The sequence below is a fragment of the Podarcis bocagei genome (assembly GCF_964188305.1).
Source record: "Podarcis bocagei genome assembly, chromosome: 12".
Lineage (NCBI taxonomy): Eukaryota > Metazoa > Chordata > Lepidosauria > Squamata > Lacertidae > Podarcis > Podarcis bocagei.
The window spans coordinates 39,702,154-39,714,233 of NC_138137.1; the positions used below are offsets into that span (position 1 = coordinate 39,702,154).

A 12,080-nucleotide genomic window follows, 5' to 3' on the forward strand; every position below is an offset into this window, starting at 1 on the left:
TGTGGTTTTCAGATGTCCCTTCCTAGACTGAAGATGTGTGTGATATGGTGACTGCTGTACTGGCCTAGCAGTAGTAGCACATTTCTGTATCCAGGACAGTGGTCTACCAGCTCCATCTGGTATGCAGGCTGAGACCCTATCTGCCCGCAGACTGTCTCGCCAGAGTGGTGCATGCTCTAGTTATCTCCCACTTGAACTACTGCAGTGCGCTCTATGTGGGGCTACCTTTGAAGGTGACCCAGAAACTACAACTAATCCAGAATGCAGCAGCTAGACCGGTGACTGGGAGCTGCTGCCAAGACCACATAACACCAGTCTTGAAAGACCTACATTGGCTCCCAGTACGTTTCCGAGAACAATTCAAAGTGTTGGTGCTGACCTTTAAAGCCCTAAACGGCCTCGGTCCAGTATACCTGAAGGAGCGTCTCCACCCCCATCACTCTGCCCAGACACTGAGATCCAGTGCCGAGGGCCTTCTGGAGGTTCCCTCATTGCAAGAAGCAAAGCTACAGGGAACCAGGCAGAGGGCCTTCTCGGAACGCCCTCCCATCAGATGTCAAAGAGATAAACAACTACCTGACATTTAGAAGACACCTGAAGGCAGCCCTGTTTAGAGAAGTTTTTAATGTGTGACATTTTAATGTATTTTTAATCTTTGTTGGAAGCCGCCCAGAGTGGCTGGGGAAACTCAGCCAGATGGGCAGGGTACAAATAATAAATAATTGTTGTTGTTGTTGGCAGCAGTGCGTCTGAGTACCAGTTGAAGGAAACCAGAACAGGACTCTGGACTCAATGGGCCATTGGCCTGATTCAGCAGGTTCGTCTTAAGTTCTCCACATATCTCTCTACTCTAGGCATAACTAGAGTAGGAATGCTCAGCCCGGATATCCTGGGGAAACCATCTGTCTTGATGAGAGCTGACAACATCAGTTTCTTTCCTTTCACTTAAGTAACAAGAGACATGCATTCCAGGACACAAGGGTGCAGAGAGGAAAGCTTCAGATTTATACATTTTGTAGCGGCTTCTGTTAAGGTATAGAATTTCCACCCAAGGCAAGTGGAACAGACCGAGACAAAAGCTAAGCAGTTGTTGTGAAATGTGAAGGAATGGTTATAATGCATTTGCGTTGTTATGCAACAAAAGTTCCTCAAAAATTTGGGTCAAGGAAGCAGGACTGCAGGAATGCTAGCCGTTCTGCATTATGAACCGAAGGGACAATTGCTTCCGTTCTCGCCCCACTGTTTTCTCATGGATTCAATAGTTTTGCTGCCTAGTCAGCACGTTGCACAATAAATGCGTGTTTGTTTCCCGCTGTTGCCCCTGCAGTCTGCACATCTTCCCCAAAGCAAGCCTCTTGTTGCTCTTTTTTTTTTAAAAAAATATTTTTATTGGGTTTTCACATTTTATATAAACACAAACAACACACCAAAACAAACATAAAAAACAACGAACATGAATAGTTCCCGAAAATCTTATTTTCTAACCCTAGTCCTTGACTTCCCCCCACCCCCTCCCCTGCATCCCTATTCCGAAACTTATGTCAGCAAGTTGGCATTTCTTCCATCTTAATATTAGTCTTTTTATAAAAAACAAAAATAAATTTTCCCTAAGTTGGACCCCAATTCTCTTCCCTCGATTTCTCATTTTTTCTTACATAATTTTCTTAATACTAAACCCCCTGGTCTTGAGTGTTGTTTAAATTTGATACTTCCCTCCCTCCCCTCCCCGCTTTGCGTCCTTTCCCGAGACATGTCCAAATTAACAGTTTTTAGCCTGGATTCCGGATATCCGAGGCTCTCAATTCTCTTTTAGTCCCTCTCCGCCGGTTTTGTTGGTAGTCCTTTTTGTCTATCATCGAGTCTCGAAAGATTTCCTTAACAATCAATCCAATCAGTCCATAGTCTCTTCCCATATTTAAAGGCAACTGCTGAGGAATTTCCACAAGGCCTAAGTCTTGCTGATAGTCAAAATCAAAGTCTATGTGGAGGCCCCAATTGTACTTCTTTATTTCAAGCTCCTGAATTCCATAAAGTCCCAGGGCCTCCACTTTCATCTTCTGTATCTTTCGTAGGCTTAGAGTGGATTTAATCCAATAGTCTCCTTGCTTGTGTTCTCCAGATGTCGGCTTCTGGTTAGTACTTTCCCAGATAACTTGTTCTCTTTCTTGTTTTGTCTTCTCCTCTTCTTTGTTTATTGTTTCAAATTCAGCTGTGGGTTCTTTCTCACTCAGGCCCTCATTACTTTCAGCAGAGCTACTTGTTTCCAAATCCAAGGTCGTCAATTGTTTACTCATAGCTGTAGTCTGCTCCTGTAGGGTTCCCACCAGTGAGAACATTCTTTCGATTTCTCTCAGTATCTTTCCACCCACAGCCATTGTAATTCCACAGAATTCCCCCTAGAGGGAATCTGGTTACTGAGTAACCTTTTCTCCAACAATCCTCTGTCCTATTATTGTTTCTTTGTTTCTCAAAATTTTAGTTCAATTGTAACTCCTTTTAATCCGGAGAGGTCTTAAACAGCAATTTTTTTCACTATTGATAGTCCATTTGACAGCTTTTGACAGCTGTCAAATTCTGCTCCTCTATACAGGCTCCAAAGCAGGTCGCTCCCGGGCCCGGGAGGGAGGGTTGTTTACCACAAAACAAAAACTCTTCCAACACTCCACTCTCCTGCTCAAATTTACCTTTCTAAATCTTGGAAGTTACTGTCTTTTTAAAACTCACCCTTTACAGGGTAGGCACTCCAGCTTAGTTCTTATTTCGTTGCTCTGGATCGTCTGCAAGGGGGGGTGTGGGGACTTCCTTTTAGCACACCCCCCGGTCGTCTCAAATTCAAAAGGTAAAAGTTTTAAAGTTCAGTTCCAAATTACTCACGGGTTCTTTTTTCAGTCCGAATTTCAAGGAAGGAAGTCAGCGCTCTCCAGTTATGGCTCGCGGCTTCACTCAGCGGCGGTAGCGGTCGACTCTCAGTGCCACGCCGTCCCCTGTATCCCCTCCGTAGCCTTTAAAAAGGCTCATTGCGAATCAGGGGGGGCGCTTAAGGCACCCGCCGAGTCTTCAGTCCGCAGGCTTCCGCGCCTGCGGTTTTTAAGGGTCCCCGTGTCGCCGGCACGGCAAAGACCCATCCACCGCTGAGCCGATTCCCTCCGGAGCTCGGAGGGAATCCGCCATTTCCCGATCGCGCCAACCCGGAAGTCCTTCGCAAGCCTCTTGTTGCTCAGATGTCACAAATCTTGGCACACTATTTGGTACTTGCAGGAATGTGGTGCTTTTTGCAAAGTAGCTATTGTAATCTGTGTGACTTTGGACTCGGGTATCTGAAGGAATGCCTGCTGCCATGGGAGCCTGCCCAGCAGTTGTATTCATCATCAGAGACCCTTCCCAAGGCACCTCTGCCATATGAGGCTTTGCCAATAACAACTAGGGAGAGGGCCTTTTTGGTGGTGGTGCCCCAGTTTTGGAACAATCCCTCCCCAAGGATGCTTGCCTAGAAGCTGAGAGGTAAGCAGAAAACCACTCAGACCCATGCTTTCTAGGCATGGGCCAAGCAGAAGTGTGGACGAGCCCTAAATTGGGGCCATAATGAGGGCAAAGGGTTAAGACTACCCCCTCCCTCCCTTACACACACACACACACACACACACACACACACACAAAAATCCTGGCTGCCCTCTTCCTTTTGGCAGATTGTGTTTTTTATAAAGCCTGCACTTAATGGTACAGATACAGTGTAGGGACACATCATCTGGTTTGACCCTTGGACTGCAGTTCTAGAGTCTTACCTGGCAGTAAACGCCACTGAAAACTATTTATTCCAGATCAGGAATGAGGAACCTGGTGCCGTCCGGGGTTACTGGACTCCTGTCAGCCCCAGGCAGTCGGGGACTATGGGGTTTGTAGTCCAGCAATACCTAGAGAGCTGCAGGTTCCCCGCCTCTGTTCCAGAATGATGCTGTGAGTATATATAGCAGTAACCAGGAACAGGGGATTTCAGAAATGTGGTCTCTTATGCTAACAAACACTTGGATTCAGCCTTATTTCCATTCTGAAGGTGAAAGGGAGATAAAATAAGAGACAACAAAGAAGTGGAAGAATTGGGTATCCTTAGAAGTAAGAACTTGTGGATTCTTTGGTACCCCATATTTAAAGCAAAGCACACTGGCACAGGACTTGGAAGCTTTGTAAGTTGAAAATGATTTCATATGCTGCAGATTCTTTTAGCTTTTAAAACCCAGACTTGGCTGCTGAACAATTATGTCATCAGCTCTTCGAATCCAAGTCTACTCCTACACCCTGGCTTTCTAAGCCCAGTAGAGCCAGAAGCATGCATGTATTTTGGCTAAATGAGATGCACATGAACAGATATTTCTTGTAAACTAACTGGGGCTTGATTGAATTAGCATTTTGTTTGCTGTTCAGAACTTTCCTAATCTGTGCCCCTAACGTATCTACCCCAAATACAGTGGTACCTCGGGTTACATACGCTTCAGGTTACAGGTGCTTCAGGTTACAGACTCCGCTAACCCAGAAATAGTACCTCGGGTTAAGAACTTTGCTTCAGGATGAGAACAGAAATCGCGCGGCAGCAACATGGCAGCAGGAGGCCCCATTAGCTAAAGTGATGCTTCAGGTTAAGAACAGTTTCAGGTTAAGAATGGACCTCCGGAACGAATTAAGTATGTAACCAGAGGTACCACTGTGCATTTCAGTGGGATGGATGCAGGCTGTGATGTTTACTCAGTGGTTTCCTGTCCAAGTTAAGCCTTGCTTGAGCAACAAAGGCCTTGCCCTGTGTTCCTGTATCCTTTGGTTGGCCTTTGGTTCTCCTGACCCCTAGGCTTTGTCGACAGCTCCTGATTCCAACTGCAGCACAGACTGCTGCCCGCAGCCCAGCCTTGGCAAATTCATGTAAAATTGAATCTGTTTGTGGATGGCAAGATAGGACAGCCTTCAGACTTGGCCTTTGTCTCTTCTCTATCAGAAGCCAGTGGGAATTGCTAAACCAGTGTGGCAAACTGGACTTGGACCGAGGAGATCTGGGTTCATTTCTAGTATACCACGTAGCCTCCTTGACTAATCAGGATCTTGTGTGATGAAGCATTTTCTGCAGCTAAAAAAGATTGACTAATTTCTCAGAGGTAGCTAGCCAGGGTGTATGAGCAAATTCCTGTCTGACTCTTATATAGTCTAGGCAAGTATATACTGGTGCGGGCTGAACAAAGCCATTTGTTAACTCGCGTGTCACTGTTGGAACTGATGAGCGGATGACAGGTACTTATTGGAAGAAGAGAGGAATGCCATGAAAGCCTTTTTAATAATAAGGTAGATATATAAACCTTGTCATTTGGATGATTTGGTACCAAATAGCTGGGCTCCCCCACCCCCACGGGCTACAGAAGAGGTTTTGCTATGCTATCAAGCTTGCAATGTGCTGTCAACTTCGAGTCTTAAATAGTGCCAGAGAAAGCTCAGGCTTAAGAGTGTATCTCTCTCACTGTGTGTGTGTATTTAGCATGTCCTCTCCCTCTCCCTTGCAAAGGGTCTGAACATACTAACTAGTCTTTTTGTGTGCCTAATAATAATATTAATATTAATATTAATATTAATATTAATATTAATATTAATATTAATATTAATATTAATATTAATATTAATATTAATAATAATTTATTTATACCCCACCCATCTGGCCAGCCACTCTGGGCGGCTTCCAACAAAACACTAAAATCCAATAACCTATTAAACATTAAAAGCTTCCCTAAACAGGGCTGCCTTCAGATGTCTTCTAAAAGTTTGGTAGTTATTTTTCTCTTTGACATCTGGTGGTAGAGGAGTGGAGATCGAAATTACTAGACTACTCGGACTTGGATAGATTAACGGGAAAGATTAGACACCTAAGAGACCAAAAGTTTGTCAAGGACTGGGGGAAATATGCGGATTACTTGGAAAACCTTAGTGAAGGTCAAATAACGTTAAGGGGATTTAGAGAAGCACTGTAAAAGAGGAAGAGGTATTGTTTAAGGAAAATAGAGGTGAAAGAGTAACTAATGACAATACATAATAGGCAATGTGTATTTTAGATTTTTACTGCGGAAGATTCACGGGCGGGCTGAAGGAAGTCCAGAAAGAGATGGCTACGTTAAGTTGATGGAAAAATTTTTTATTGTATATACGGAATTCTTGTTTCGTGCTGTAACTTCTTTTCTTTAAACTTTTGCTTTGTTACTTTACTTTTTTTTCTGTTCTTTACCTTTGGAAAACCAATAAAAATTTATTTGAAAAAAAAAAAAAAGACATCTGGTGGGAGGGCGTTCCACAGGGCGGGCGCCACTACCGAGAAGGCCCTCTGCCTGGTTCCCTGTAACTTGGCTTCTTGCAGTGAGGGAACCACCAGAAGGCCCTCGGCGCTGGACCTCAGTGAAGGTAGGAGGGCTGCTGGCAAAGTGGCGTGGCTCCCTCCCTCGCCCAGGAAGCAGCCTGCCATGGGGGGCTCGCTCCACCCCCTATGGGCGGCTTGCCCCTTGGGATGCTCTCCCTGCCCCACCCCTGGGGCACGTGTGCCACTCCGGGTGCCAGAGCAGCTAGCTCTGCCTCTGGTTGGACTAAATGATCCTCAGAGTCCCTTCCAACTCTGTGATTCTATAAGATAGATCAAAACTTTCTTCCCTGTGTAAGACATTTGAGTTACTATCTGAAGCATTTTCCTTGGGTTTAATTGGATGTTCTGATTTTGAACTTGGGGGGGGGGAACCTTTCATTTTCATTTAGCTGACACATGGGAAGGTTGCAGTGAGGTCGAACAACAGAGCAACATTTTTTGGGAGAACTTAGATGGGATAGTAGAGTCCCACCCCATCCCCCAATTTCAGCTAACACTCAAAATTGCAGTTGTGTGCTTTAGAGTGTTACTTGCAGAACTGGTGTATCTTTTGATTAACCAGGTCAGTTTAAGAAAGTAAAGCTAGGAGGAAAATAACAGATCCAAATACAAGGGACATTGCTGAATTTTGAAAACAGCTTTTATTCTTTTCCGCCCCATACCTCATTTTCAAAATATTATCCCTATTAAATAGTGATCTTCATTTCTTTACAGCTTATCCCTGTGTGTTTCTTATTTCCAGTAAGTCATAATCGGCTTATGAGCAATGGAATAATTTCCCCAGCAATATCAGGAAGGAGAAGGGCAATGATTTTGGGGAGAGAATCAACAAAAAGTACCGATGGTGGGTGGGAAAATCAAGAAACCATTGTTTTTGCATAACTCTGTCTTCTTAATAATGAAGGGATGGGGACAGAAAATGATGGGCAAATCTTTGGAGCTGCAAGAGTAATTTTCCAAACATGTCCTTCAAACAGCTTGATGAAAGTTAAAAAAAACAACCCATATGTAGGTGGTAAAAAGGGGCCTCCCTGCCCCCCCCCAGCATTGTTGTTGCTAACCAGCATTTTATATTAGCAAGCTGGAACTCAAGCATGTGTGTACTTTGAGAGATGCAGAGGCCAGGTCATAAATAGCTTTTGGAAATACGTAGCCTTAGGAGTGTGAATTTAAATGTTTCCCCAAATTTCCTTCCGCTTTGTTCTCAATATTGGCACGCCAGGCCTATGAGACTTGGCTGCTATCTCTCTGCTTATTTGCAAATATTCTTCTTCGCTTCTTTCCACTTGATTGCAACTGCCAAATGCTTGTCTCATTCGATGTCTGCTCTTCATCTAGGCTTCCAGCCTCAATGTGATGTGATGGCTGAAATGGTTGTGTGGCTTTTAATATGCAGCTGCTGAATTTAGCTCTGACCTCCATGTTTCAGCCGGATTGCCGTTCCTCAAAGTTTCCACACCCAAAGCAAGCTCTATCAGGAAATCTCTCTTCCCTGCCCCCTCCCCCCGGCAACATAGCCCAATAAAATCCTCATCTGCAGGAAATATGCATTTGATCCAATTTCCTTCCTAAGCCCTTTCAGAGTCCAGGTCCTTCCTAGGTAAATACCGGTATCTGCATATTTAGATCCTGCCATTGTTTTCATTAGGTCTCACTTCCATCTCTTAATTCTTGGATGGCAATCAACATTAGAATTTTCTCTGTAATGCATCTGGGAATTAGGTGCTTAATATTATTATTATTAGAACTGCAAGCTTGAACTGGATTAGCCAATGAAAGCTTTATTCTGTGGGTCCGAGTTATACTAGAGGGGCTGTTTTGATCCTGTTGGGTTACTGAACTTATTACTATAAAATCGAATACAGTAGTATCTTACACCTCAGAAATGCGCCTATTTTGAGTATTAGGTAATATGCAGATTTATTTAAATATAATTTATTGGTTTGCTGGTAAATTTGGGGAAATCAATTTGCCTAACCAAACTGGTTAATAGCCTTAGGCTGCATTCCTAAACACACTTGCCTGGAATTAAGTTCCATTGAACAGAATGGGATTTACTTCTGAGTACGCATACATGGGATTGCTCTATGATGTTGAGTGCTAGACTCTTAATACTATGCAATAAACTGTCTCTAAAAAGAACCCTGCTGATGGTTGGATCAGAGCAAAGATCCAGCTAAGTCCAGCATCCTGTTCACAAGGTGGCCAGCCAGTTGCCTGTGCAATAGTCCTTTTCCTACCATTAGGCGGAGTGAAGTGACCCCCTCAGGCAGCACATACTGAAGGGCAGAGATCAGCTGCAAAGCATTGCACTGAGCTCTGTGTCCCATGCAACCTGCCTTGCATGCCCTATGTGAGCCTGCCTGCTCCCTCTGCGCAGACTCACTGCCAGGACTGAATTGATCTCTGATCCACTCAGCTTCCGTACCTGGAATGTGATGTGGGGCACATATTCCTGTAGTGGGTCAAGGCGCTTCAGTGAAACTGTTTTGGAGGGGCGAGACCAGGGAGCTGCTCTTTTGAAATGCCTCACTTTTGCTTCCTGTGTGTGTTTACACATCGTGACTATCAAAGCTGATAGAATATGCATACCTGTATAATGCTGAACTGTTTCTGTATCAACGGAAGCTGGATTACTGCTTATTAAGCAACAAGCCTTTCTGGTGCTTTTTTCCTTTAATGGGTCCAGTTCCTTCCATTATGAACTCCTTACTGAATCCCCCTCGCCAAATTTAATGAACAAATTGGGGAGGTAGGGGGAAAGGAAGCTGGATGACAGGGGATAAAATATTGAGAAGTTTCGGTACAGAGCTTGGCAGGAATGCTGGAGAGAAAAGGTGAAGGATATTCAGATGTATGTTCTAGAAGATACCTTATCCATTATACATCACGTAGATGTATAAAGTTGGGGACTTTCTCTTGCAAGTCCCAAAGATCTCAGAAGCCCACTCTACATGAAGCAGGGCTTTCAGTGTGGCTGCCCCTATTCTGTGGAATAGCATTGTTGTTGAGATGCGGTAGGTGCCCATGGCCTGCACTTTCTGGAAACAACTGAAGAAGTCTTTTCTTTTCGTTTTCCTGACAGGCTTTCCCAGACTGATAAATGGGTCTTTACCATGAGTGTCCTCTTGTGAGGATTTTAATCTTGTTTTCAACATATTTGTTGCATTTGTATTTTTAAATTGTGTTTTAATTATTTTACACCTAAATTGTCTTGAGACAGTGGATCAATAAATTGTTGTAATAATAATAATGGCAATAAGGATAAGCGTGCAAGTAGCTACAATTCCCAACTTGAAACCTTCCAGTACTGCCTGCTATTTAATTCTTTTCTTCATACTCTTTATGCTTTGTTCAGTCCTATTCTTTTCCAGTCTGCTGCTGTTTTATTGCTGTACATTTCCATTTTATGTTTGTACTCCATCTTTTTGTTTTGTTTATTTTAATTTTTTCTCTCTTCTCCCTCCCCCTTTCCTTTTCCCCCCTCTCTCTCTCTTCTGATTCACAGGCTTTGCAGTGCATGTTGGTCTCCCTCCATTCAGAGCTTGACATTCAAAGGTACTTGATGAAAATTGAATCCTCTCAGAGAGTTAGTACTGCACTTTTCTTTTTTCTGCATTCTGCCTTGGATTGATCTTGCTGTTTTTTTGCTTTGCCTTCCACTCACTGTGTGAAGCTTGCCATCCCAAAGAGTGAAGTTGCCCCTGGTTAAATCTGGCCCTTTACCTTTACCTAAATCTGGCCCTGCATGTCTTGTTTTCCTGCCTAGATGTGGATTGGGTAGCAAAATGCATGGACACCCATTTCTAACATTAGTTCTGAAGTGACGAATTTCTGTATGACAAAGTCTCCGCATATCAAAAGCGTATCGGAAGAGGCATGGAGAAGATAGATCAGCTTCTGCAGCCTTTTGAGAACCACATAATTTCTAGTAACATGATCATATTGCACTGGGACTATATTTTTATTGTATTTCCTGTTTCAAATGTAGCAATTTCATATATTCTCTTGTGTCGTATGTATCGGCCTGCGCTCGTTTGTTGCTATGCAAGAAAGTTGCCTAAAGCTGTTGCATTTATATGGTAAGGTCTTTACAGCTTCTTTCAAACATAGGTTTCCTCTGTGCCTAAAAGGCATTTTCATCTCCCTGTGTTTTTCAAATTCTATAACAGCACTTCAATTAGAAAAATCTTATATGTCACAGTAAGCAATTATAATTTTTCAAGGAAAGGTCTGTACTTGAGTAGCTCTACTACACCCATTAGCTTTTGTAAAGAAATGTCACAAACACATTCTTCTTTCCCGTTGCATTCATTTCAGATGCCCATTGGATATTTGTGTTCAAGAGACAATGGGAGTGTAATTTGCTCCTTGGATCAGAACAAATTGTCTCAAGGCTCACGTAATAATGTCTTTTAGCATCTATTCTGTTTTTCTTGTTGCTGTGACTTCAGGAAGTTATTGGGGATATTTTGGGCTTGAACCAGTATATTAAGTCTTATTTTATTTTCATTTCAGCATTACAAAATGCCAGTGGCTGGCAGAATCCTCCTGCCCCTAGATGAAATGCAGACAGCTCTAATAATAAGGGCTGTGGCAGTGATAATGGGGGACATGACTTCTAGCTTAAACCTGTTGCAAGATGTAACAATAGTTTGGAGAATGGGGAACAAACAGTATTCCTGATGGACCTGACAAGCTTTGAAAAACCTAAAAAGGCTTCTGTCAGGTACAAGAATGTGAGGGCCCTGGGACGCCTTACAGTGAAATTGTTTTGATAAAAGCTATCCTCTGGAAGATAAAACTCAGGTTTATGTACCTTTCTGGAGCTGACAGGCAATTGCCCACCACAACTGTTTTGTCTCTCAGTAGTTTAGTCTGTAGTGAAACATTTGAGGTTCCACTTCTTCAGTTATTGTACTATTCCTCCTCATATTGTGCTTCAGGCAAGGCTGGTGCATCTGGGACCCCCTCATCTTTTCAAAGGCCCAGTTTCCATGTCATGGCCAGATCATAAAATAGGCTTAGGGGACATACTGCAGGCTTATATGCCTCCCCCTTCTACTTCCCTCACACATTTCAATTATCTCCTCCACTGCCTTGTTCTCAGAAGCTATAATTTGCAGTGACTTCTGAATCAGGCAATGTGTGCTGATCGCTAACTGTAGTCTGCCTTGGAATCAGAAGCCCACTTCCAACCATAGTCTCTTATTCCGATTGTGGCAGGTAAACTATAGTTTGCAATAACAACAGTATGCCCAGTGTGGACATTGAGGCAAATCATGGTCACCAAGAATAGTTACCAATAACCAACATTTGCCTGATTAAGATCCCACAGTAACCTTGAAAAGGGAAGGAATTAGTGTGTGGTGATGCACACAATCCTATAGCAGGCACCTTGTGACATCTCAACAAGTCAGTGAATTTGGTTGGGGGCGAAAAATAAACCCAAACTAGATCTATCAGATTGCTACAAACGTCCTTTTCCTTTTAGTCGCCTCAAAAGAATCGAGTTAATTTTTACTAGCAGCTGAAAATGTGAACCATCTTAGGAAGCGTCTACACAATTAAAAAAGGGAGCAGGAACAAGTGACCTACATATTTCATGTTAATTTCTTTACAGTCCTTGGAAGAGAGCATATTTTTGGCTGATCATATCAGCAGGAAGCAATGCGGCTGATCAACATTAGAGGGAAGTAGT

At 43.2% G+C, this 12,080-nt stretch overlaps 1 protein-coding gene across 1 annotated transcript in view; it reads left to right on the plus strand.

The window, feature by feature from the left end:
* The window catches only part of KIAA1217, a 375,624-nt gene that overhangs the window by 259,153 nt on the left and 104,391 nt on the right, over positions 1–12,080 (plus strand). Inside the window, 1 exon segment of the mRNA XM_081163126.1 lies at positions 9,888–9,968. Within this exon segment, the coding sequence (XP_081019252.1) occupies positions 9,888–9,968 (81 nt within the window).